This window comes from Neopelma chrysocephalum, unplaced genomic scaffold (genome assembly GCF_003984885.1).
Source record: "Neopelma chrysocephalum unplaced genomic scaffold, ASM398488v2 Primary Assembly neopelma1_26, whole genome shotgun sequence".
Classification (NCBI taxonomy): Eukaryota; Metazoa; Chordata; class Aves; order Passeriformes; family Pipridae; genus Neopelma; species Neopelma chrysocephalum.
In genome coordinates, this window is record NW_020897695.1 from 12,512,001 (window position 1) to 12,538,573 (window position 26,573).

A 26,573-nucleotide genomic window follows, 5' to 3' on the forward strand; every position below is an offset into this window, starting at 1 on the left:
TTCATTGAAGCAATGGCCAGCTGGGGACCTTATGTGACATCGACTGCTTCTTCCCCTTCAGCCAAAACAGGCCATTTGCAGGCAGCGTGAGTTCCTGCATCCAGTTGAACAGAGGTGATGAACTATTAGTTTTCTGGCTGTGAGAAAAATTAATTTCTCTCAAATAGGAAAAATTGGGCACAAGGGCCCAAAAGATATATGTTTCTGGAGGAAAGGATTATGGATACTGTATAGCAAACCCTAGAAAAGATTCCATCTGCTGGAACTTTGTGTCCAAATATCCCTGAAAGAAGTGTGGATACAATGAAGAAAAAAAAAAGAACAGAAAGATGTGCCTCTTTTCTTTGCTTAACCATCACAGTCTTTACTCTTTTGCCTTTTATTTTCTTACCTTAAAACCTTAATCTATTGAATTCAGTAGGATCTTAAAGATATTTGATGTAAATTTTCTGATGGTTCACATCAAAGAACATAGGAACATAAACGTGGTAGTTCAGGTGAGAGAATATAGTGGTGGTGTAAGTATCTTGTAGGGTTTAGTATGTTGACTCCACTAGTTTGTTTCATTTATCACTAGAAAAAAACAGGTAAAAATCCTAGAATATAAGGATTTTTAGAGGAAGGAGTGCTGATCTGCTGGAGAGTAGGAAGGCTCTACAGAGGGATTTGGACAGGCTGAATCAATGGGCTAAGGACAATTGTGTGAGGTTCAACAAAGTGCAGTGCCAGGTCACGACAACCCCACACAGCACCACAGGCTGGGGGAAGAGTGGCTGAAAGTGGCCCAGCAGAAAGAATGTAGAGGTGCTGTTCAACAGCCAGCTGAACAGGTGGCCAAAACAGCCACTGGCATCCTGCTTGTTTCAGAAATATTGTGGTCAGCAGGACCAGGGCAGTGACCATCCCCCTGTACTCGGCGCTGGTGAGGCTGCATCTTGAATCCTGTGTTCACTTTTGGGCCTTTCACTACATAAAGACATTGAGGTGATGGAGTGAGTCCAGAGAAGGTCTGGAGTACAAGTCTTACGAGAAGCAACTGAGAGAGCTGGGATTGCTTAGCCTGGAGAAAAGGAGACTTAGGGGAGACCTTATCACTGTCTACAATTACCTGAAAGGAGGTTGCCCAGGGAAGTGGGTGAGTCACCAACCCTGGAGGTATGTAAAAGATGTGTAGATGGGGCATTTAAGAATATGGGTTAGTGGTGGACTTGGCAGTGTTAGGTTAAGGGTTAGACTCCGTGGTCTTAAAGGCCTTTTCTGGTGTAAACAATTCTATTCTGTTCTGTGGAACTACTCACATCCATGTCTGGTTTTGAAGAAATAGCTGGATGCACCTTATGTTCAACTGCATAAAAAAAATAATAATGAAAGAGTGTGTGTCTCGCTATAGTAACTGGCACTGTGCACTCTAAACTTTTTATTTCTCTTTTCTTGTTACTCTATTCCCAAATTGCTAATTAGAGTCAACAAATTGGCTATAGAATACAACAAGACATCATGCAGTCTGCCAAAAGGAATGACTGGCATCCGTACAAACTGGGTGACGATGTGTTTGAAGACTTAATGTTGGAAAAAGCTTTCAAGATTCTCTTAATCCTCACTGTCCTCCTACTGAAGTGACTCAATTCCAAAGGCAGCAACATATTGTTCCTTTATTGTCAGAGGTTTGGTTAACAGAAAATAATTTCCCTGTGAAGAAATTTGGACCTCCACCAATTAATCATAGAATCATAGAATCAACCAGCTTGGAAAAGACCTCCAAGTCATCAAGTCCAACCCTTGATCCAACACCACCGCAGTTACTAGACCATAGCACTAAGTGCCACATCCAATCTCATCTTAAAAACCCTCCAGGGATGGTGAATCCACCATCTCCCAGGGCAGCCCATTCCAATGTCTGATTACTCTCTCTGGAAAAAATTTCTTCCTAATATCCGGCCTAAACCTCCCCTGGCAGAGCTCAAGACTATGGCCTCTTGTCCTACTGCTGGTTGCCTGGGAGAAGAGAACAACACCCACCTGGCTACAATCTCCTTTCAGGTAGTTGTAGAGAGTGATGAGGTCTCCCCTGAGCCTCCTCTTCTCCAGACTGAACAACCCCAGCTCCCTCAGTCACTCCTCGTAGGACTTGCACTCGAGTCCCTTCACCAGCCTTGTTGCTCTTCTCTGGACCTGCTCCAGCACCTCAATATCCTTCCTGAACTGAAGGGCCCAGAACTGGACACAGTACTCCAGGTGTGGCTTCACCAATGCAGAGTACAGGGGAAGGATGACTTCCCTGGACCTGCTGCCACGCTGTTCCTGATCCAGGCCAGGATACCATTGGCCTTTTTGGCCACCTGGGCACACTGCTGGCTCATGTTCAGCTTTCTATCACTCCAGACTCCGAGGTCCTTTTCTGCCTGGCTGCTCTCCAGCTACTCTGTCCCAAGCCTGTAGCACTGCATGGGGTTGTTGTGGCCAAAGTGCAGGACCCGGCACTTGGCCTCGTTCAACCTCATCTCATTGGAATCAGCCCAACTCTCCAGCCTGTCCAGGTCCCTCTGCAGAGCCCTCCTGCCTTCCAGCAGATCGACACTCCCTCCCAACTTGGTGTCATCTGCAAATTTGCTAATGGTACACTCAATCCCTTCATCCCGATCATCAGTAAAGATATGAAACAGGACTGGGCCCAACAATCCCTGGGGGACACCACTAGTGACTGGCTGCCAACTGGATGCAGCACTGTTCACCACCACTCTCTGGGCCCAGCCCTCCAGCCAGTTCTTACCGCAGCACAGAGTGCCCCTGTCAGAGCCATGGGCTGCCAGCTTCTTCAGGAGTATGCTGTGGGAGATGGTGTCAAAGGCTTTGCTGAAGTCCAGATATCCACCCTCATCTACCAGGCAGGTCACCTGATCATAAAATGAGATCAGGTTGGTCAGACAGGACCTACCCTTCCTAAACCCTTGCTGGCTGAGTCTGATCCCAAGTCCATCCTGTAGCTGTTGTGTGATTGCACTTAGGATGATCTGCTTCATAAGCTTGCCAGGCACTGAGGTCAAGCTGACAGGCCTATAGTTTCCTGGGTCCTCCTTGCACCCCTTTTTGTGGATGGGTGTGACATTCACCAACTTCCAATCATCAGTTTCATTGTTGCACTGAATAACCAGTAAGTGCAGGCCCTGATCATAACCCAGCTGAAGTGTTGTGATAATGGTTGAGGTAGTTTGGCTTGGCAAGCAGAGAAGTCTTGAGTGTGTGTCTTCTGTAGCTGCAAAGCAGCATATGTAGACCTACTACAGTCCTGTGGTGCTGCACAAGATGTGCACATGTGTAGTGCTGTTTGTCTGTATGCTCCCTCCCTACGTCTTGTACCATACATATGGATGTTTGAAAAATGTCAACTGTTTAGAGTGGAGGTGGATATTCCAGTTTGTTTCTGTACTGTATGGTCCACTATGACAGTGCTGATACCATCCCTTGCTTTTTATTGATGACTTTGCTGTCCTCATATCCCCATGTATTGACCAATGACTTAGTGGCTGATTTGTTCTGAATTTGCATGTTAATACAAAAGTTAAATCAGAGCGCTGATGTTAATTTTCCAAATATGTTTTTACTTGTACAATGGTGGACACATTTAGCTATGAATGTTATACAGCAATTTCTGCATGTATTATTTTCTAACAGGATCAAAGACTATTATGAAAGCTTTTACCCAAAATAACATGCTACAGGTAGATTCAGAGGTGACACTGGATCTGAGGGTGATATTGGGGAGTAAACAATTCCCTTTTTTTCTGCAATTTCCTCCTTTACCGAGCTTTGAATTAGCCTGGGATTCAATAATTTTCAATAAGCCCAAACTTGGAGTGATGGTCTTGTGTATAAAATACAGGGAATATAATTAAAAGCATTCAGCTAGGCTGATCTGACTTCTGCTACTGTGATAACTTGGGAAATGGGATTGGTTTTGATCACACTGGCAAAAAAATATTTCTGAAATATGTTTCCCCATCAATAATTGTTGTCTTGAACAGTGATGGTCTTTTTTGAATGAGGCAGCATGAAAAATGTTAAAGAAGCCCATAGATGTGGGCACATAGGTTCCTGTGTCATCCCAAATCCTCTGAGAATAAAGCTAATGTTTGGGCTACAGGGCATACAGGCTTGCACAAAGGGATTTGTAGGGTAGGTATGATATGTGTTTGAGGCTTGTTGGCTGTAAAACGTGTCTTGTTTCTCTGATACATTTCTGAGCACAGCAGTGTAGCTGTTGCGGTAGAAGAAGGGCTAAATAGGCTTAATGCAGATGATCACTTTTCAAGATTTGCATCTGTCCTCATGTATTCAGCCATTAATAATTCTTGCCGTATATCTTAAAAAAACAATCTGCAAAATCCTTGGTTTCCAGGTTCAAATATTCTGCTTGTCTAGTGGATTTGAAAGAAGATTGCATGCATTGTCACACTGCCTTATTCAACCCTTTGATCTTGCTCACAGTTCTTCGTGCATAGAGACTTGAGAGTGTTGGTTTCCTTTTCTCTTCAACCTAAGTATCTAGTCTAAAATATCTAATTTGAACAAATTGCAGATATGAAAACAGAGCTTTAAGACAAATGTTTAATGGCTCAGAATTAGAAAGGGGTCAACTTGAGTGGAAAATGCAAGCTTTGGAGTCAAGATAGCTGAATTCCTTTCTCAACATGCTGGATTTCCAAAGTAATTGGAAGCAAGTCTTTTGGTACCTCAATGGATTTAAAGGATATTTGGCCATTTCTTTTATTTACTTGTTGAGATTTTAGTCAGCTTCCTTTCAAAGATCTTTATTGCTTTAAAATAATGGCGTTGTCAATGAGGTAGTAAGTTTTAAATAACTGTGATATATGGTATATACTTACTGATTGTAAAAAGTAGCAAAAAACCATATACAAATGTAGCATGAAGTAGGATATAGGTAAATTAGTTTTATTAGCTGCTTCACCTACTATAGAATTGTGGCACTTTGTCCCTTACAGAGTTAATATCTCAAAAAATTAGGAGTTGGATCCTAGGTTGTATTACAGGCTTAATAGTTGGCTTTATCCTGAAAAATACTTTGGTTACTATTTATTAAAGAAGTTCTTGTTTTTGACTTTGTTTCCAGACATTTACTGGAAAATCTCTTTTCATTGCCTGTGTTTTTATTTTAGGTATACTTAATAAGTAGTCTCATTGTTGCAGCTTGAAATGTATTTGTTATTATCACCTGAGATTGTGTTATTTAATAATATTGAGATGGATCAGATGTATAAAACCTAAATATATTACAGCAGCACTACTAACCTGTCATTATTTGAGAGTATAATTCATTCTAGGAGTCAAAGGTCCATGAATGTAGATATTTTTATTATTTCCTGTAATATGCTGAAAGTAAGTAGATACTCTTAATACTTTATATTAGTACAGGCTGTTACTTTTGGGGACTGGGAGAGAAGAAAGACTTTTTTTTTTTCCATCTTGAAACTCAAGTCAGACAGGATTTTTTTCTGATTTTTTTGTGTTTTCCCTCCTTTCCTGGTGTTTCTACCCATGGGGTCTGTACTCAGTTTCAAAAATGAATGAAAAATAAGAAAGAGTATTTTTTTAACAAAAGTTTATCATAACTAAAGGAAAAGTTGAGGGTTAACACGCTTGAATAGTCAAGGTTTGTTTGTTTCATATCTAGAAGAGATAATTTGCTTTATCTTTTCACTTTCCTTTACACAATTGCCAGGTTTAATGTATCCATCTGACTCCATATAGATTAATCTGTCTTCTTAAAGACTAATCTGTTCTGTGTCTCAATGATATAATTCTTTTAATGCTGTTCTGGGTCCAAAATAATTTTAACTTATTTTGGTTAAAAATATGTGTGCTTGATCCATAAAAAACGTCCTTTAAAAATGGTCATTTCATTATTTTCCCATGGGTATTTGTGTAAGGGAAATTACTTTAGCACCTGCACTGTCTTTTCAACAGGGCAAATGCAGAATTGCACCCACTGTGTGATAAAATTTAAGTATTATATATACTAGACATTTTGTATCCCTGGATCCTCTGGACAAGTCAGTACATTAATGAAGCAACACATACACTGGGAACATTCTTAGTGTATTGCCTTCTATCTACCTGCCTCAGTACTCTCCAAATTTGTCTTCAGTAATGCCAGTGAATCATTTATCCCAACTTTCATGTTTTGCTAAGAAAAGGAAGAAGAATGGAGAAAAAGGAATGACAAGAAAAAGGGGGAGGGGCAGCATGAGGGCTACCTACAAGAGTACTGTGTATGTGCAGAGAGAAAGAACATTTTAATGTTTTTTAAGCCATCTACCTTAGATGCACAGGATAGACAGACACACACACACTCTGTCTCCAACCCACTCAAGCCCAGCAGCCATTTGGCAGCATCATGAGCCATATTAGCAGCTGGTAATTCAATAACCAGCCTGTTCAGCAGGAAATCCTATAGCTAGGATTGCTTCCCCAGAAACTGCTGTCAAGTTTCTCTGTTTTTATGAGAGGGGTTCTGCTTGAGAAGGGACCTAAATTCCATCCCCTTTGGAGAGAGGTGAGAGTAAATGATGTCTCAGAAATTACAAATAGCTTCTGTTGGTGGCATCTCTCCCCGTGCTTGTCATACACAGGAGGGATGCCCAAGTAAAGACACCTCCTGTTATTGCAATGGGACATTTTCTGCCACTGTCAAATGAAACTACAAGCATGTCTGTATGCAGGAAGTCTGCATTAAATCACTTAGGGCCTTAAGCAGCATGGTTGGAAAAATGTTAGATAGACCTCAATTTCTTATTTTTAAAAAATTACCTCTTTGGGTTTACCTTAACCATGAAAAGTTGTGGTAGTGATGCCTCGTGCAGTTAAAGCAGGAAGAAACATCTAGGTCAAGTTACATAAATCCGTTGGCTACCACATATTCATCCCAGTGTAATGGGAACTCAAAAGTCATTGGCGTGTGAGTGAAGTGGGGGCTCTTCTCAAACAAGCATTGCAGACGTATCAGAGAAGGGCTGAGATGTTTGCGCTCCACTCATTGCCAGCAGTTGAAGGCCAGCACTAAGGGACTCAAAGACCCACTGCATGCTGTCATCTATCTCCATGTGCATGACCAAGGTAGCTTTGCAGCTCTTCCCATTTTCATCCCTCTTGTTCATACACTGATTCTTTTAGTTCCTCCCATTTTTCTTGATTGCTGTTGTTCACACTTGCTCATATCACATGCATCTTAGCACAACTGGGTGGCCCTATGAGGATACCCCCTGCCTTGTGCATATGAGAATAAGCTTGCCTTGGAGAAGACAGAAGGCTTGAATGGCTTTGAAGCTTTCTATTTGTTAGAGAAGTGAATCCTCTGGACAGTAGATCAGTTTTACCCAAGAGCTCAGAGCAGGACCAGTTTTGAGAAACAGCTGTATTTCTCTGACAGTCTGGCTAATCTGTGCTTGCAGGACTGTTTGGTTTTTTATTACTGTGATACAAGTATTTACAAAAATACTGATGTGGGTTTGTTTTTCTTTTATTTTTCATTATTCAAATAACTGAAAATCCATACGAAAAGTACATTTGTATGTGTGCCCAGATGTAGAGTCCCTGTTAGTGAGGCCAGCTGGGATTAAAGTCTCATTTGTATAATTTGTAAAGGCTTTGGAATTTTTCCTACGGTTTTCAGCCGTAAGCTGGAATTTAGCTTTTGTCAGACTGCTAGACAGCTTGCACAATAAAGCTTCTAGCTAAAAATATTTTCTCCACAACCCAGAAAACCTCCACATTTTAAATGCAGTGACTATGGAATCAGTTTGAAAAAGGAAAAATTATTTAAAAAAAATATATATAAAGGGTGTTTTAAAAACTTAATCAATGAGAGCTCCACTCACGAGTAGCACAACATACAGAAAAGCAGAAAGAGAATGGTAAGCAAGTTAGGAGGAACACATGGGATGCTCGGGATGCTTACTTGCACAGAGCAGTAGAGAGTACTGTTACACAGCATCAGAGCCCCTCGCTCAGTCCTTGCCCTTGGTCCATTCTGGGAAGAGCTGCTGAGGTGCAGTGGTTGACTGAGCCCACCTCCCAGGGCTGACCAGCTATTCTACATCTAGCCCATTTTCCATTGTAGTTCAAGCAAATCTTATTGCTTGAACTTCTGGATGAACATCTGAACCATGTCCGGGTAGTTTGCTCTGTGGGGAGTGCACCATCACCCTGTTGAATTCTTCCTCCTTCCACAATGGTGGGTGGGAAGCAAGGAAGTACATTTGTTACACCTCCATGGTATGGAGGGACCTGCATGGGACTTGGATTTGGACGTGTCATGCTCCTGCTGGATAACATGGCACTGCCTCCAGCTGAACAGTGTGTTTCCTAAGCTGTTCTGTGGCTTATGGAGTCACAAAGCTACAAGTATGTCATCCCAGAAAGGGGTGGTGGAATCACTGTGTGCACAGCTCCTGGAAAAAAACAGTGCAGCTTACTTCAGCAGAAGTTGGGCTTGTGGGGTGAGATAACCGGTACAAAAGATAGGAACTGAAATTGCAGCTCTTTGCTTCCCAGCAAAGTGTTAAGATTTTTGGTGCCTTTTTTTAAAGTATTTTTCTCTTTTTTTCCCCCCTCTTTCTTTTTTAAATAATCTTGAAATGAACCCAACTTTCTCTTTGATTTTATGTGGTGATGAATCTTCTCATCTTCCCTGGCATTTCACAGCTGTTTGTTCACAGCTTTCTCCCAATATAAGAATAGAAACAGACCTTCAAGCAGAGGATTGTTGTCTTTTTTGTATTCTTGAGCTCTATATTAAAAGCCATGCGTATTTTTCTAATCAGGATTACAGAATTAATTTGCATGGTTTATCCTCTGGAATTTTTTTCTGATGGAGCAGAGTTTGCATCTCTTTTATGAAAATTTTTATGCTTCATCAACCTTACTTTTTTTCGTTGTTCAGCTGTTTTTCGAGAATCTGTGGATTAAAAATGAAGTTTACAGAAAGAACAGCCTTCACTTAGGTAATATGAGTAATGTATCAAAGTGCCTTTATGTTCTGTTGTTTCATTTGGTATCTTCTGTGGTTATGGAAGACATTTCTTATGTGGGTGAATGGTGCATTTATTCCTAGCCATTTATGTTCAGTTGTATTTTGACTGTAAATACTTCTGTTTCAGTAACATGAATGCAAAGTTCGATGACCAGATGTTCCTGAGGGTGTTTTGATGTTGGGCTCTGCATTGTGAAGTTTATTTACATGAGGTTTCTGTATGAATTTTCCTTCAATTTAGTGGGTAGGTGCAAAGGATAAATTCATAGCAATAGCACAGCAGGAAGTTAATGTCTCTCCAGTTGAGAATTTATTAATATCTATTACTGTTGTTTTTAAGAAAAGCAGCAGGATATATTCATTTTGAGGTACTGTCAGTGTGGATTTTTGTTCTTTTTGCCTATCGTCTTTCAGAAATCTGAAATAAAAATTACACTGATGCATTGTAGCAAGCAAAAACAAATATGACAGAGAAAGACAATATATGTGTGTTCAGTGTAGCTGTAATAACTTGCTTTGATTCATGTTTATTTGCATTTTGCTTTGGCATGTTGTGTGCATATGAGTGTCATAAATTTACTAGTGATGCAGTATTGATTAATTCTTACAATTTGCCTAGAAAATTATCTAGTCTCAGATGGCCAGGATATGGAATTTCTTTCCTTTGAAAAATGTGGGATATTGAAAATGTATTTTACTGCAAATTAAGATTAAAAAAAAATACAAAAAACAAACCCCAAAATTTTACATGAAAATAAATTTGGGGGGGAATTACTTAAGGGGGAAAGATTTATGTCAATGGTAATATTTTATTTGTATGTTTATGATTTTTATGTCATGAAATAAATCCCGTGGATCATATACAAGTGTCAGGACAGTATTCTGTAATGTAAAATAACCTCACCAAAAGCACTTTGAAGTAAACATGTAGAAAGTTTCATTTTTGCAGTATCTGAGTGTTCCAGCTTTTACACAGGCATTTGGACTTTTTTCCATTAGTTTCAAATGTCCAATGGCTACTTATTTAATTTTCGTCTGGGTTGACAGGTAGTATTAATGAGCTGTTTAAACATACACATTTTAATGAAAGGCATTTTAATGAAAGGCTTTAATGAAAATACTTGGCAATGTGGTGGGGAAGAATTTCCAGGCATTGAATGAAATAAACACCTAGAAGGGCTGAGAAGAGAAGAGGACGAGTTCTCGGTTTTCATTTACACAATTAGTGATGAAGTCTACAGACCAGCTTTAGCCACTGAGTGATCCACAGTGGCTGCAGTAACATCTGGGGCTTGTTACACACCAACCTAGAAGTGAAAGCAAGAGTAAAATGATGAGAACTGGGCTTTTTGTGCATGTGGAGTTGGTATTGTTATGGATATGACCATAAGACTTCTTGCGAAGGACAGGGTTCATGGTTCTCTTATGCAGGAGAGTTATTTGCTGGTCAATAACAAGGTGTAGCAGCTGAGTGCCAGTGAGAGGTCTTTAAACGTCATTTATGAAAGTGGCATCCATGTAATTATCAGTTTAAAGAAAAGGTGGAGTGAAAATAGCCCTGACTTAGTTTGACTAGATTTTTTTTTTAAAAGAGTTGGCAGTTTCCATGGTACAAGTCTCAGCAAGATTTTGAAGGATGTGTGACTCACAGCATTGCATAGCCCAGATTCAGTATCAGTATGACATACCTGGTGAGATGTCATCCATAGAGACTGCTGTGCTAAGTCTTATCCCCACAGTTACATTTGGTTTTCTTGAAAGAGTACTGGTATGGCCTCAAATTATCAGTTCTGGATCTGTATTTAAACAACACTATAGACCACTTGGGTATTTTCTTCCTCATCACAGGAAAAAAAACAATGAGAATGATTAGATTACTAAAACACGATCTGGGATGAAACAGGATTCATTAGCCTTTAAAAAATAAAAAAGGAAAAGAGCAAACATCTTAAACTCTCTTGTTTAAATAGAAACCAGGAAGGTTCAGCTTAAATGCTAAGCAAACCTTTCAACCTTAGGATAGGAAAACACCGGAGTGGATGGCTGAGGAGCTCTCTGCAGCATCAGCAGTCATTAAGAACAGGCTATCTGTATATCTGCTGGGAGTGATCTAGGTATAGCTCATCAGGTGTGGGGGCAAGGGGAACACCTATGTGATCCCATTTCTTTCATGGCCTAAGGCTCTGCCAAAGTGGCTTGAAAGCAGCAGTAACTTGTACTGCAAGCTCTCTGCAAGCTCCCCTGCAATACAGCCTTTTGAACTTACAGGTTCAGAAGTCAACTCTGAATAAATAAATACCAGTCAACTGATGTTCACTTTACAAAGCAAAAATGGAGAAAGAATATTCACTAGTTACTGTAAGACATGGCAAACATATTTATCAGCATGTTGTTATGGCAAAATCTTATTAGGTCTTGCTGAGATAATGTCAGGAGCTGTATTGGATGTGGATTCTTACATCTTTTACTGCTGGTAGATGCCTGAAGAGAGGTCCTGCCCCTTCTTAGGTCATTGCTTTAACTGCTGTTAACTCTCCATGATCATGTTTTCACCCCTGGTGTTTGTAGTCAGCTAAATTACAGTGGAGCACTGGGTTTGAAAACCCTCTTCTTTTTAAAAATTGACTTTTATAACTGCACTTGGATTACCCTAAAACAAAACATGCTTTCTGGGAGCATTCATTTGGTGAGCCAGAGGTTCCTGACATACAGCCTCACAGGGAAAATACAGGGCAAAATAGCTCAGTTAAATGCTGACATGTTCTACTCTTATGTCTGTTTTCCTACTGGAGGAAAGAAAGATTACCATAGGAATTACAAATTACCATTAATCTTTCTCTTTTTTTCTTTTATTTAATAAAACATGGGTTAAGTCTGTGATTTTTTTTAAAAGAGGGTCACCTGTATCTTCTCAATTCTTGTTTTGAAAAAGACTGTTAGAGACACGTTTGACTCCTGATTTTTACATACTGATTACTGTCCGATAATTGAATTATATGTTTAAGGATCTGCAATCTCATGGTTTATTTTAACATAGATTAGATTAGAACAGACTACCAATGAGCATATTGGTCACAAACCTGTGGCACAGAGAAATGTCTGTGAATGGAGAAAGGGTTTTTAGTGGATTCTGCATTCCACATATTTAAGATATTTCTCATTTGTTAGTGGGCTTTGAAATGTTGCCCAGTAAAGGGAAATGTGATTCTACATTAACTTGGACTCATTTTGAAACGAGCTCATTATCTGCTGGTTTTCCTCAGGTGTTCTATAGTGCCTGTATTTTCACTTAAGCTTGTTCCTAGTTTTGCATGCCAGTGTTACACAGCTTTACTGCAGCATCCCATGTCAGGGCATATATGGGGCATCCAGAGAATTAGGAGGTAAGTGTTTAAGTGAAGAAAGGCAAAGCATCTCTATATGGCACGTACCTGCGGATTCTTAGTATCAGAGAGCTTCGAGCAGGCCAGAAGTATGCCTAGATTTAGGTAAGGGATAGCCAAATTTATGGAATGTAAGTCCATCAATAAGTGTCTTTTGAGGGTGGTTTGGTTTAATGTCAAGCAGAGTCCTGAGCTGAGAAGTGCAGTGTGCTGAGAACAGGATTGCTCCACACTTGCAGCTTTTCTGTCATCTCTTCCCTAGTATCTGCCAACGGCCAGAGATAGAGTAAGAGGCTAGGTGAACCCTTTATTTGAACTAGTATGGCTCATGATCCTATTTTTACAAACTAGCAATCTCTTACTGCAGCCTGCTTCATAACACAAGCAAGCAATTCCTGCACTTTGGCATACACTGCTGTGACCAGTCCTTGTCATCTCTCTTCAGAAAGGCACTGAGGCTTCATTTAAAGGGGCCAGGGTGGTAGAGGTTTTAGCACTTCCTTCAATAACCAGGATTAGGTGAGCTTGTTATGAGTTTTGGTCTTTATTCCATTCATAAAGTATATGTAGGTTTTCAGTATAAAACCTACTCTGTTTCCCTCACCCAACTTCTTGATTGCTGATTTCAGAGGTAAAGGAGACAGAGCAAGCAAATTTGAGGGTTACATATACAGCTGTCTTTTGTAAACAAACAAACACAACTTTGTTTTCTCTCTGCTAACCTTAATTTATTATTTCATGTATATTGCTCCATGTTGGAATTTAAAAACCCAAACCAGAGCAGTGCATTTCTCTGCGAATGGTTGGAAGGATGTGGGGTTTTTTTAGGAAATTCCTTATGTCGTATTGTACTGTTGGTGGAGCTCTCTGAATAATTAACATACTGTAAACTGCAGTGAAGTTGCTGGGCTGGCACAGGAAAGTCATGATTTCCCTGTGAGGGACACGGACAGTTGTTTTGTTCCACTTGCGAGAAAGATGATATTTTCACTGGGCTGCACAGTTTTCATTCTGGGGTAGATGCTTTGACCTGAGACGATCTCTCCTCTGCTGTTACTTGGACTTTGCTGACCACAGAGCACTGCTGTAGCCTTTCCTGCAAAGCACCTGCAGAGTCAGTGTGCCATGGTGCTTCGACATGTCACTGTAATCCATGTGCAGCCCCCTGCTGTGGATAATTGGAGGAAGAAATTTTCTGGAACAGCGCTTCTTGAGTGATAGGTGATCTGCAGAATGCTATGAAGAAAAAAATAGAATTTCAACTTAAAGCTTGGGAAGGAAATGTTTCAAAGTGTTAACAGTGGCATGCTGGACTAAATGATTAAGAGCTGTTACTCTTGAGGTGTGAACAACTGCCTTTCATAGGCAGGGGATAGATGCAAAACAATCAGGGAAGTATAAGTCCCATCTTGGAATGACATGAGCTTAGCCAAAGTTCAGGGCCTCAGGGTGCTGAACTTTCTCAATATATGTTTTTAGAGTCTGATTTTTAGAGAACTGAGCATTGGCAGCATATTCATGTGTGTGTTGTTTGTGTGCTATAATAATGATTCATCCTGAAGGGAATGAAGGTGAAGTTGCATTCTTGACCCTGGAAGTATGTTTGATTTCATTGAAACTGAAAGGAACAGAAACCTTTTAATTCAACAATTTACAATGAACAGTACATTACAAGCTCTAAAACATCAGCCCAAGGAGAAAAGAAGATATTGCTATTGGCAGAGAAAGAATATTTTAAGATGTTGAGTTTGAAGCAATTTTACTCCAAAACTAGTAAATAAAAAGCGACAGGTTAAATCTTAATTGTTTCCTTGGGCACCAGGTTGAGGCCACTTAGTGCTGGGAAATGAAAACAAGGGCCTTGAGCTTCATATTGTGCGTGAGTCAGTATGGGGAGACAGTCCATGTTGGGGGGGGCCTGTGACAGCCAGTGTGCCTGAGACAGCTTAATCTGTATTAGCTGGAGTTTCCCAACCACTGATGCGTAACATGGCAGTAATGCAAGCCAGAGGGTGATGGATATGCAGCTCCCGGGAGGGGCCAAGGTTTCAAGGATGTCAGTCCCACAGCACCAGTCACCTGTCTGTGAGGGAACATCAGGGTTAAAGATAAGAATATTTAATATTTAACTGCAGCATGGCTCTGCCTCCAGACCAGCAGTGTGGCTAAGTAGGTCTGCTTTGGAGGCACCCTGTCCACCACTGTCCCAACTCCGATATGATTCAGTAGGCAGTCTTCTGGCTCCCACTCCCTCCATCACTTCACTCATGACTGAGCCTCAAGGCAGTTCAAGAAGCCTTGGAAGTGCTTTCAAAGAGTGAAAACTAAACATTGATGTTGCTTTTCCACTAACAATTTGCATTTCTAATATTTCTTCAGTTTGATGTGGTTGTGTTTTGGAGTCTCCAATAGAGCAGCAGTTCTGATCTGTGGATAGTCCTGTATTTCAGAGGTGGGTTTGCTGGGCTTTTTAAATTTTCTTTACTTAATTTTTAAAAATTGTCACATCCACAAAAGTAAAAAGGCCCAACAATTGTAAAGCAGCTCCATTCCTGAGTGAAATGAGCCAATTGCTGAATGCAGATCTCGAGTGACCTGAGGTTGGATGTTACACTAGGTCCTTGGCGCAGCAGGAGAAGCACAGGATGGCCATTGAGGGGCTAGAAGAGTTTACTGGCCTAACTGTTGGCACAAAGTTATTGAAGATGCATTAACATAGATGTGAAAAGCTGAAAAAGGAAGCTTCATTTTCCAGTGCAAATCGGTCTGGTTGTCCCATCTTGGGTGCCGTTTCCGACGGTTGAATGTGGATAGGGAGGGGGAACTCCAGCACCAGGGGTTTCTTCAGCCTCGGACGCTGGAGGGGAGAGGTGCTCCCCCCTGCCCCCCACCACGTGGTCCCATGGCAGCCACAGAGACAGCACATGGGACGTGGAGAGGAGGCAAGAGAGAGAGTTTATTGTTGGGGTGGTTACATATATAGGTCTAGGAGGATTCACAGAGTAACCAATTACAAGTCTCAAGGGGCTTACAGGAACACCAATCGCAGGAAGGGGTTAACAACCAATAGGAAGGGGTTAAAAAAGTCCAATGAGAAGACTTCTTGATATCTTCTCAGGACATTCCTGAGACAGAGATAACACTTGCCGTGGGGGGTCTTGGGAAGAAGAAGCATGAGTTAGCAAAGAGACTACAAAAAGCATTTTGAAACATGTTTAAACAACAGTTTCTCATATACTGCAGATTTACTGCCACAAGTCAGCAGCAAGGAAACTCCTAGTGATTCTATGTTCACTCTGACAAATAATATAAGTTTGGATTTCAGGAAGCACCTCCGGACTTACAGAAAGACTGCAGCTCAGTAAGTGACAAGTTCATCTTGTGGGGGAAAACTTCTCACAAAGTTCATGGAAAAATGGAAAATGGAAAAATATTTTTATTATAAAATGCTTCTTCATAGTCCAGCTTGCATTACAAATTAACAGTAAGGTCATGAATATTAAGTTTGTAATACCTTTTTGAGAAAATTTCTTGAAGAAGCTTCATATTGCCTTTAGAATAAGTAAAACCTCACAACGTTTTAGAACAAAAAAGAATTGAAGTGGTAAATCGGTCACCAAAGAACCTTCTGTGTTTTGAGTAGTGAGTACTTGTGTGAGTGATGTTTTTCATGGGATCTTCTTGTGGCAATCACTAATAATGAGAGAGATGGTACATGTTGCCACTCCGCGGCACAGCTGGTGTATTTTTTTCCTCAGGAAAATATTAAAAATTTACTATTTGAGTGCTGCAGGTGAGAAGTGAAAACCACTTGTAAAGATTTTAATGGACTTATCCCCTCTTACAGTGCTGTTTGATTAAGACAAACGCATTGCTGCATTATAAAAAGGACAGAGCCTTTTTAATACTCGTTCAGATATTAATGTTATTAAGTCAAAAGTGTCTGCCTGGCTTTCACACTTGCTAGAAAGGTAGAATCTTAAAATCACAGTATTCTCCTCTGCCAAAAGCACATCAAAATGCAACTCAACTACACGGCAATATTATGTAACATAAATAATGTCCTTAGTGTTTAAAGCTACTATTTAGCAATAAAGACATAACAGTTTTTGTGGTACAGAAAGAACAGACAACTAATATCCCTAAAGTGTGAACTTTTATTTCACAGAGAGAACTTGCACACTTTCTATGAGAATTAATAAGGGAAGGGTTTCATTCCAACAATTTAATGCTAGTGCTGTCATAGTCTTTCATTATTCTGGACTCGTGGACCGCTTTTGCAGAAAACAGCTTTAAAATATAGGTCAACATTAAAGGATTTTGAAATAAGGCAGAAGTGGTCTTTTTTTTTTTTCTCCTTTGAGCGGGTCCTTTATTTTAATACCTATAAGAGAAGTTCTCTCTTCTCCAAATCCTTTCTCCCTAGGAGGAATCAGCAGGGACATTGTGACTTATTTGAAAGTTAAGAGGCTGAAAAGCTTTAGAGGAGGCATTGTAATCTGTTATAAAACATGTACAGGACAGAGGCATAGATTTGGAGTTGTTGGTATCTCTCCAACACATAGGAGAGAAGCATGACGTGATTAGGTTGCTCATGAAGCGTTAATCTTGCAGCAATGAGGAAATCTAAAAAATAAAATCCCAATCCTCATGTTTACACCAGATTAACTAGTACGAAGAGGCAAGCATCTCCATTCATTGTTGTTTTGAGATGTATAATTTCTATCCTTTTGAATCTTCTGAAGTTCACATACAGAAAATGTAATCATTACAAATACAAAACCTGTTTTAGTTGCAAAACACTCTTATTTCATAAAAAAACCAGTGCTGTTAGCATTCTGTTTTTACAGAAACAGTATTGATCAAACCCAGAACAACATGGTGACATAGGGAAAAAGATGAGGAAGCAAGTTTGCAATGAGTCCCATCTTTTGTTTTTCCCAAGCTGCCAGGTCAGCATTTGTAACTGGCTATCTTAACTCGCATGGGGTGTACAAAGATAGGTGCCTCTCTGCTTTTTTTACCTTGTCACTCAGTCTGAATATTAAGAACTGGGTCTACTTGGCTTCCAAGATTACAAGTTTAGTGTTTTGAGCTGGTGAAGCTGAGGTTACTCAGTAAACAAGCTAAGGTAGTTTGAGGACTCCCAGTGCTGTGAGGCCACCAATGGTGATGGTGCTGTGAAACTTTTGTGGATCGCATGGAGAACGCTGCATTCACTGGGCAGAAGAGCATCCTTTCTGGTCAGTAACTCTTGCTAAGCCACTTCCAACCCAGTCGTGCAGTTTTATCCATCATAATGATTGTGACTCTGTGCTATTGACTGAATTCTTGTACTCTCAGCACCTGTAGAAACTCAGTGAACAAAAGTGAATCAAATTCAGCAAGCAGAAAGCATAGTATTTTGATGCACTTTCCATGAGAGCAAGTGGTTCCTGCCCACAAAGAAGGCAGGTTCTCAAAATGCCAAAGAATTGCAGGTTTGAGAGAGAAATTTGCATCCATTCAGATTCATCACTGTGCCAGCAGCCAAGCCCTGGTCAGTGGGTCAGGTCTTGGGCAAGCATCTTAACAGATTTCTTGGTGGCAGCATTATAGGAATTCAGAAATTCTGTACTTCACAGACAGACTAAGGCATTGCTTGTGCTCTGGACACTTGTGTTTCATCAGACGTCCATCATCAGTGCACCACATGTAAAGACATTTTCCATTAAAAAAAGGATTTTTGCTCTTGTCACATGTTAGTTATATTTGTAGAATTGTGAATATTGAAACCAATCAGCCTCCTGGGAGCCATAGTTAGGCTTGGGATATTACTGTGCAAATAGGTAGTAAAGGGCTAATATTCTTACATTATCTGTAAATAACCTCTCCTGCATCTACTTGCTGGCACAGGATACAGAAAAAATAGGCTTCTCTTTCATTATGCGCTTTTTCTTCACTTGACTTAAGTAGAGCAACTAATGTAACTTTAAGGGTTCACAGTTTAAATATGATAGGCTTCATTGATTTTTATTTTTAATTTCCCACTGCTAGTGTTTGCTACTAAACACTTTCCAGTGGTGACAGAAAAGTGGACTATATCATGATGTTCTGCTTTTTGTGAAGTGGATGTTCCTTTTTTATCAGTATACTGAAACTTAGAACATCTGGATTTGGACTGGAAACAGTTGAAACCCCAGGCTCAGCATATTTGTTTCTTACCAAGTATCTCCTGAGGTTCGGTGCTGAGTAAGAACTACATTGCTAGTCTGTCAATACATGAGGTTTTATTTGCTTATGAAATGGTGTGTGTTAAACATAAATTGTGCATTGTTGCTTGCCTTGCACATTATAAAGAAAACTGCAGAGTCCCTGAAGGAGAATCTAAAGGTTACAGGGGGACTGTCATTTTATTTTGTTTTTCACACGTAGCCTCAGCTTTAAAAAGCAGAGTTAAATCATCTGAATATGTTCAGGTCTGGAAGTGCTGAGAGTTCAGCACTCCTGATAGTAACATCATTTCTTTAGGAGTTCCTATTTCCTATATTGACACTGGATACTAACATTAGCATTTTGTTCTCTAAAATCTTGGTGCTAAGAATAAGTCAGCTTTAATTTATAGGCAGAACCCTGGAATCCCCCTCTTCAGTGACACCCTCAGTAGGAAACATAAAGGTCCACTCTGGGTTGCCCTGCAGTCACCTGTGGTTGTTGTTGCCTGGGAATATGGCACAGATTCTCTCCACACTCTGCTGAAGTAACAGGTGAAGCAAATTGTCACATGCCACATTGAAAAGAATACAGAGCTTGCCAGTATCTCATGGCTTTATAAAAGTATCAGAACTCTGGGGAGAAATCCATAAGGATGAATTATTGACATCAGTGATGCTTCCAGTTGAAAGTGAGGAACCAAAGTGCAGTTGTGCCATTCTTTGCTCATTCTGCTTTGAGGTCCTCTGATTAGGCTTTTTCTACTCTATGGATTTCCCAAATAAAAGTAGTGATGTATTTTTATGTAAATGTTATTTTTTTTTGTGCTGCATTAATGGGCTGGTGTTCTTACAGTATCTGTAAATCTGTGTGAATATAGGCTATTTTTAAAACCTTCCTGTGCTGTTCAAAGTCTTGTTTGTATATTTCAAGAGGCTGTAGTGTTGGCATTATAATGTAAAAGGGGAGACTACCTCTTCTGGTAGAACCAAAACCAAATAAAACTTTTGGTAATGTGAAGAAGATATTTACTTATGAATTACATTGTGGGGTTTTTTTTGCCTCAATATACCAAACACTTGCAAACTACAAACAAGAAAGAAGTATTCATAAATTAATATGTTTATGCTGTGAGGTCTAAAAGATCCTCTTTCTTTTTTTTTTTTTTTTACATTTATTTTTGTAGAATCATTCTAAATATGTAGTTTATTTTTCTGTTTTAGGCTCCTAAGGACCCAGTCTCTGGATTGGTATTATAATAATGTCAAAAGCCGCTTTAAGTGCTTTGGAAGTGCCAAAGTCCTGAAGAACCTGTACAAGAAGCACAGACTGGAGAGCGGAGTTTGTCCTGATACAATAGGTAAGAACAGCTGTGTTGATTTCTTATAAGATTTATTCTAATCTACTTTAACATACAAGTTGAGACAAAGGAAATTCTGAGATCATTTCAACAGAGATTTTTTTAAGGCAATTTTTTTTCTTTGCAAAAGAAATGCCTCAGTGGAGAGAAAAAATAGGTGAAGTGTCTAGAGAGGTGTTTAAGAAATCGAAGAATGTTTTATCTTAATTATGTCACTGATACAGAACTGTCTGTAAAGTAAATTGCAGTTTGTATTCTAGCTTGTGTCCCAAAATTTTTCACAGTCCTGAGTAGTCAATGAATGAGAAAATAATTTTGCACGCAACATTTGATCTTAGAGAGTATTTCTGTGGTGCTTGAAACAAAATTTTATTAACATGGGATCCATTCAGTATCCAAGTTGACCAAAACTTAGATTCCCTCACTCAGAGTTTTGCATGCTTAAGGATCTGAAACTGGCCACACCTTTTTTTTTTTAATCCAAGTTTGTAAATAGTTAAAAGCGACTGATAAAATATTGGCATCATCCTTTTAAATGAAGACACAATTCTCCCTTAACTATGGTGTTCTAATGCTTCACCCCATAAGAAGAGTAATTGGAGAAATAAAATGGGTTGGAAGAAGTGGAGTTTGGTGTCATACTGGTAACTTCAGCAAATTACTCAAAACACAGCTGAATATTTGACATTTCATTGGATTTATTGGATCAGATACTTCACTAATGTAATTCTTTTAACATCTGTACAGAGATTGGTAATTTTTCTATAGTCTTTGCTTTTTTCTGAAATTATTGAGGATGGTAAGTAGACTCTCTAGACCTGAGTGGAAATTTTAGGTATTTCTTATGAAAATTGACATAAAATCTTCTAGGGAGAAGTGACCTATGTATTAAATTGTGATTTATTAGTCTTTTTTCTCTCTCGGTATCAAATCCATTTTTCTTGAGAAGTTTCCTTAACAATGGAGAACAAATACTTATGAAGACAAGCAAATCTGTGTCACTGAGGGAAGAAGTGGGATAATGGAAGTAAAAACTGTGGCAACAGATGCTTCAGAACTTTCATATGATGTGTTGCCATTACTTAAGCCATAGTTTCACTTGTTCCTTGAATGGAAGTGTGAACGGTGCAATGATAAGTTGCAGTAGCACTGCACTCTCTGTGAGACCTTTCTAAGGAAGGCCTTTGAGTCTAAATGTCATTGCTAACTTTCTGCTACTCTCTGTGTGAATGTAAGGTAAACCTTTTGTTCTCTTTGAAGATAAATACAAGTATAAGTGTCTTATTTATACAGCATTGCCCTTTAAAATGTAGAATCTATTTCAACCCCAAATGTCATAGTGAAGGCAAATTCCCTGTACTTAACTTCCACCATGTGAGTTTTATGCCTACTAACCTCTTCCTTTCTCTTTTACTATAGTAACGGTTTTTAGCTTCTTCCTCTTCCTTTTACTGTGGTAATAGTTTTCTCAATCCAAAATGAATGAGAGGTCTTTGCTATAAAAGCAATCATGTTTTGTACAAAAGCTGCTGCAGTCATGATTTATACAACAGCTAGGAGGAATTTTCCATTTATGCCTCGTTGTTTGCACTGCCACCATATCTTGAGTGAATATTCTAATCTAATAATGCCTCTGCTGTTAATGGGTACATCTAATACTAAAGCAAAATTCTGTCTTTCTTTTTAGCTGAAGGGAGTTTGTTTGAAGGAAGCATTGAGAATGAAGGAAGCATTTGTGGCAGTGACTCTACATTCTACCAACAGACAGAAGGTATGCTGCTAAAAACTCGTTTGATTAAACACAGTCCTTACACTTTGAATTACTGGACAAGTAGCTTAGAGCACTGGTAAGTCTTGTTCACAGATCCAAAAATACGTTGGCTGAAACATTCAGCAAGATACTAAAAGTCTTTTGCCTACCATGCTGGGGTATTTTTCTTCAGTATTTACGCTAATACACGCCTGCTCTAGTGTGATTTTCTTAATGTTCATTTTTTGTTACTTCTCTTCTACCAGCAACATAAAAAATACTGTGTTTTCTTGTATTTAACATTTACATTTAGGAAGAAACATGGAGATTGAGACAAATTTATCTGTCTTAAGTTGTTTATTGTACTGTGCATAAATACGGATTGAGGAAATGAACTTTTTCATGAACAATTTAAGATTTTAATATATGTCCAGAATATGTCTGAATTTTTGAGCTCTTTATGCAAAATTTGTATATATAAAGAACATGATGGTTTTATCTTATTCTTCATCTAGGACACAGCATGATGGATACCCTTGCTGTGGCCTTACGTGTTGCAGAGGAAGCAGTGGAAGAAGCTATTTCTAAGGCAGAGACCTACAGTGACAGCCTGGTAACACTTTCAAACAAAATGTATTAATTTAAGTAGGACAATTATGTTTCTTTTGATTTGGGTTGTGGTACAAAACCAAGTAGATACAAAAGAAAACGTAAAGAAGTAGTGGCTATCTCATGCTATACCTAAAGAGTTGGGCATGGGTTTTATGAACTGGTATCCAAGATGCATGTTACATTGCCTGGAATTTTTTCCCACAGTGCCGGTAGGGCTTATTACCCATTTCCCAATCTAACAACTTCTCTGTAAAAGCTGGTTTTATGTGATTTTAGCAAATACAGATATCCATTTTCATGCAGGACAAGCAGAATGAAGCTTGTTACTTGCAGGAGCACAAGGAGGACCTCATAGAAGAGCTGGCCACAACCATTGTGCAGAAGGTATGGGATGCTTTTTTTCCTTAGTTTGTTTAATAGCCAAAACACAATGCTTTAGTCTGGTGAGCTTTAACTCTGCTAACAGCAAAAAGGATGATACCAATATAGAAAGTAAAGTAAATGACAAGTTGGAACTTCAACTATGACAGTATAGGCTTAGTCAGCTACATCTGACAGAGAGATCAATTCATAAATAAGATTAATCCAGTGCCTAATCTGATGCCCTACACCCTCAGAGCTGAGAGGTACCACTCCCTGAGGTCTCTGATATCCTAACTTGGCCCCTGCTCAATGGAATTTTACATCTGTACTTCGCTTCCCCAAAGGCACAAAGTTTTCCAGTGGCAAGAGGTGTGGCTCTTGATCATACCCTCTACTGAACCCTGCATCTGCAACACATTCAAAGAAAACATCAACCATTAAAATAGAATTCTGTTAATGATGCTTCTAGAGACACACACACAAAATCACAGAACCCTCGGTGTGTCAGATTTCTGTGGCTTTTTACATAAAGCTTGTTCTTCTCCCTGAAAAGCTCATAGTTGGCACTGATGCAGAATGGAAGTGGAGGGCTACCAGGAACAAATACCCCTTGAGTTTGTCTGGACAGTTCAGAGCAAGGCAAGATGAGCATGAACAGAATGCTGTTGAGCTCCTGTGATCAGTAAAGTAACCAGTCTGCTAAGTTAGTCTCCTTCCATATGAAATAAGCTAGTTACCACATCTGTGTATGGGCTGTGGCATTTAACAGTGTAAGTATGACACACCAGAAGAGAAACATGTTGTTTATAAGGCTATCAAAAAAAGCCAGAAGAGCAGCATTTTCTTGATGAAAAATAATCTGTCTTCTTTTTTAATAGGGATGTTAGAAGATTAATTCTACTTATTGGGTCTTTCATAGTCATGAGCCTGCCTCAGCCAAGCTTGAATTGCTACCACTTTTGTGAAGAGCTGCCTAATAAGATCTTTTATGCCATATAATAATATTCTGTAGATATATTATATTTGAGTCAAAGAAGGTTGTGGAAATTAAGCACAGTGGGATATAATCTGTCAGTGAAGGGAGACAGGTAGTCTCCATGATCCCTCTCTCTTAAGATGGTGTAGATTTTCAAAAACAAAAATAGTGGCTAGACACCTAAGACCTCATTGTTTTCACTAGAAATGTGTCTAGATGTCATGGGAGCATCTGAAATTCCCCTCATATGTAGTATTTTGTGTTTCTTGGCAAAAAGTCTTGTCTGAGAAAATACTTGACACTTAGATGCTGCTAATGTTTAAAGTGTTACTGTAGCAACAAGTTTCCATGTTTATTTAATTCACCTTCATTAATGTTCCTACAGGCCTTGATTTTGATTTATTGTATCAATGCTTATGTGCTCGCAAGCAATATGACTTCAGATGAGAAGAAGTGCATGCAAGTTGTCAGAATCATCCTTTGCATGAGCTGGAGCAAGAGCAAAAGGAAACTCATATGTTCTTCCTAGGCAGGTTGCCTTGACACAGGGTTAATGTAGCTTTTCTCCATACAGCTCAGACAGTACTTTTTGAGCCCCTCTTTTCTCTCCCCTCCCACCCCTTGTTCTCCTACCTTACAGATTATAAAGAAGCAGAAAAGCAAAACTGAGCAGGCCGAGGCTGACTTTGAATGGCCACCATCCAGGAGCAGTGGCCTGGCGTCTGTCGCTGTCTCAGATCAGAGCATGCTGACTTTTCCAGGGAGCCGAAGGGGGTCCTACACGTTATGGGTGAGTGGCACAGCACAACTATTGATGTTTTCTGATGCATAAAACCAGCAGATTGCGGTCATGGATAAGTATACTTCTTGCCTGGAATGGTGTATAGAGACTTGCAGAGAACAGGCATTAAACCTGTGGCTGGACAAACTGTTGCCCAGTTGCATGTTTTCCTAGCATCCCATTAGCCATGGAAGTACATCACAGACATTGTGCTGTGTTGGGGAGTAGTAAGTTTCAGATATGAGAAATCTCACTGCTTGATTTGAATGCTGATAGGACTCAATGCCTCAGTGTTTATTTTTCTAAACCGTTTTTCTGCTCACTTAGCTTTTATTTAGATTTTTGGTGAGCGTTATATTTTCTTTTGTATAACATTAGATTTCTGTAATGTTTCTTTTTCTCTTTAGCAATCTTAAAGAAAACAGCCACCACCCTCAAATAAAAAGTAAACCCAACTCTAGAGCACCATTTATGTCTTACACTGAAGAGTGTTTCCTCTTTTATTTTGCAGCACAATGTGTTTAGCTCCTGCTACAAAGCTGGAGAAAATCTGACAAGCTGCATTAGTAACACTTTTAAAAGAACAGCAAGTAAAAAGAAGTTAAAATAAGCTGTAGGCTTGGACAGGCTGTTTAACAATCAGAGAGGGAAGACAGTGACAGATGAGTTAGTTCCAGTGCATTTTGATACTGTGGTTTAAGTGTCCTGCTACTGTGCCAGTAACCACCTCTCCCCCACTGAGCAGAACCACCAGGACTGAATGTGGGCTATGTCTTATTTCCCAGCTAAGTTTGCTGGCTTACACTCCCAATGAGAATAGATTTATGCCAGAATACCAGAATTGCTGGCATACAGACTTGCATTCTAATCCCCCACCTATTTCCAGATTGGAGGTGTAATGCCTATAAAATGCTGCTGTTAACCAGGTGATCAGAAGTCAGAGTGAGCACGTTTAAGAGCTTTGCTCTGTCACTCCTAGGCCAGTTGCTTGCAGAATATAAGAGCCAGGACAGAGAGTTAATTTTGCGTCTGACTCAGGTGAGGTTTCTTTTTTGAGTTTAAGGACAGGAACTAGAGATATATGCTGTTCAAATCCTTGGTCATTATACCAGAAGCTTTATGTTCTGCATTTGGAGAGTTAAGCTTGAACTCAACACATTTTGAAATCCTCTTCTAAAGTAACAATTTAGTCCTAATTTTTTTACCAGAGGGAGGCTCATTGGTTTGAGTAATAGTAGACTTTCCGGAAAATACTGGAGTAGCAGAAATGTCACACTAAGGTGAGCACAGCTTCAACACTTCTGTACCCATCAGTCAGTAGTAGAGATCCAGATGTGTACAGTGCTTTATAAGGACACTCTACCTCTTTACAGAGTTTTTTGCCACATTTGTCACCATTTGTTCCAATTGCCTCCCCACAGTGCTTTAAGGAACACAAATGAATTTGGCCATCTGCTGTGATTTCTTTCACCTCTCCCATAAGTTTAGTTTCTGCCTTTTGCTTTGCTAGGGTTGTTTTATTGTTTTCCCTTGTTCTTTGAAGTGTATAAGTGTTTGTTTTTGCTCTGCTTTGAACAGAGGAGAATTTTGTTAGCATGACAAAACTCCCTTGGAAAGGAAGCGTAGCTCCAGTTGTTCCCATAGCTAATATAGTTGCAGTTATGTTAGCCAATTAGATTAGCAGAATTAAAGTCACAGAAGCTCTAACAAAGGGCCTGCTGGAAAGCTTACTGAAAGGCAATTTGTGCAGAGCAAATGCAGAGCAGTTACAGCCTGCTTTATTCTCATCAACCATGCTGAAACAACCCAGATTCCTTTTCCTGAGTTCGCTTTCCATTCCACTTTGTTTTCATTCAGCTGCAATTGTGAAGCATGTGTCTGTCAGTAGATTTGCAGGACTAAACCACACCAGTTTCTCCTCTGTATATCATAGGAGAAAGTTATCTTTTCTGCTAACAGAATTGCAATTATTTTTTTCTTTCTCAAACAAAGCTTAGCTTCTACAGAAGCTGGCAGAGAGGGCTTATGGCCCTATGCCCATTCCAGGCAAAGCTCCTTACTCCCTCCCAGGAACTCTTGAGTCCAAGTCTGTAACAGCAAATCTTCGTGG

The 26,573-nt window shown here is 39.6% G+C and overlaps 1 protein-coding gene across 5 annotated transcripts in view; it reads left to right on the top strand.

The window, feature by feature from the left end:
* The window catches only part of MYRIP (myosin VIIA and Rab interacting protein), a 199,775-nt gene that overhangs the window by 126,922 nt on the left and 46,280 nt on the right, over positions 1-26,573 (top strand). For all 5 annotated transcript variants that reach the window (XM_027675581.1, XM_027675584.1, XM_027675582.1 and 2 more), the window contains exons 3-7: positions 19,845-19,981; positions 21,669-21,752; positions 22,247-22,344; positions 22,647-22,727; positions 24,323-24,472. In XM_027675581.1, coding sequence (XP_027531382.1) covers positions 19,845-19,981; positions 21,669-21,752; positions 22,247-22,344; positions 22,647-22,727; positions 24,323-24,472 — 550 coding nt within the window. The remainder of the gene's footprint in view (positions 1-19,844; positions 19,982-21,668; positions 21,753-22,246; positions 22,345-22,646; positions 22,728-24,322; positions 24,473-26,573) is intronic.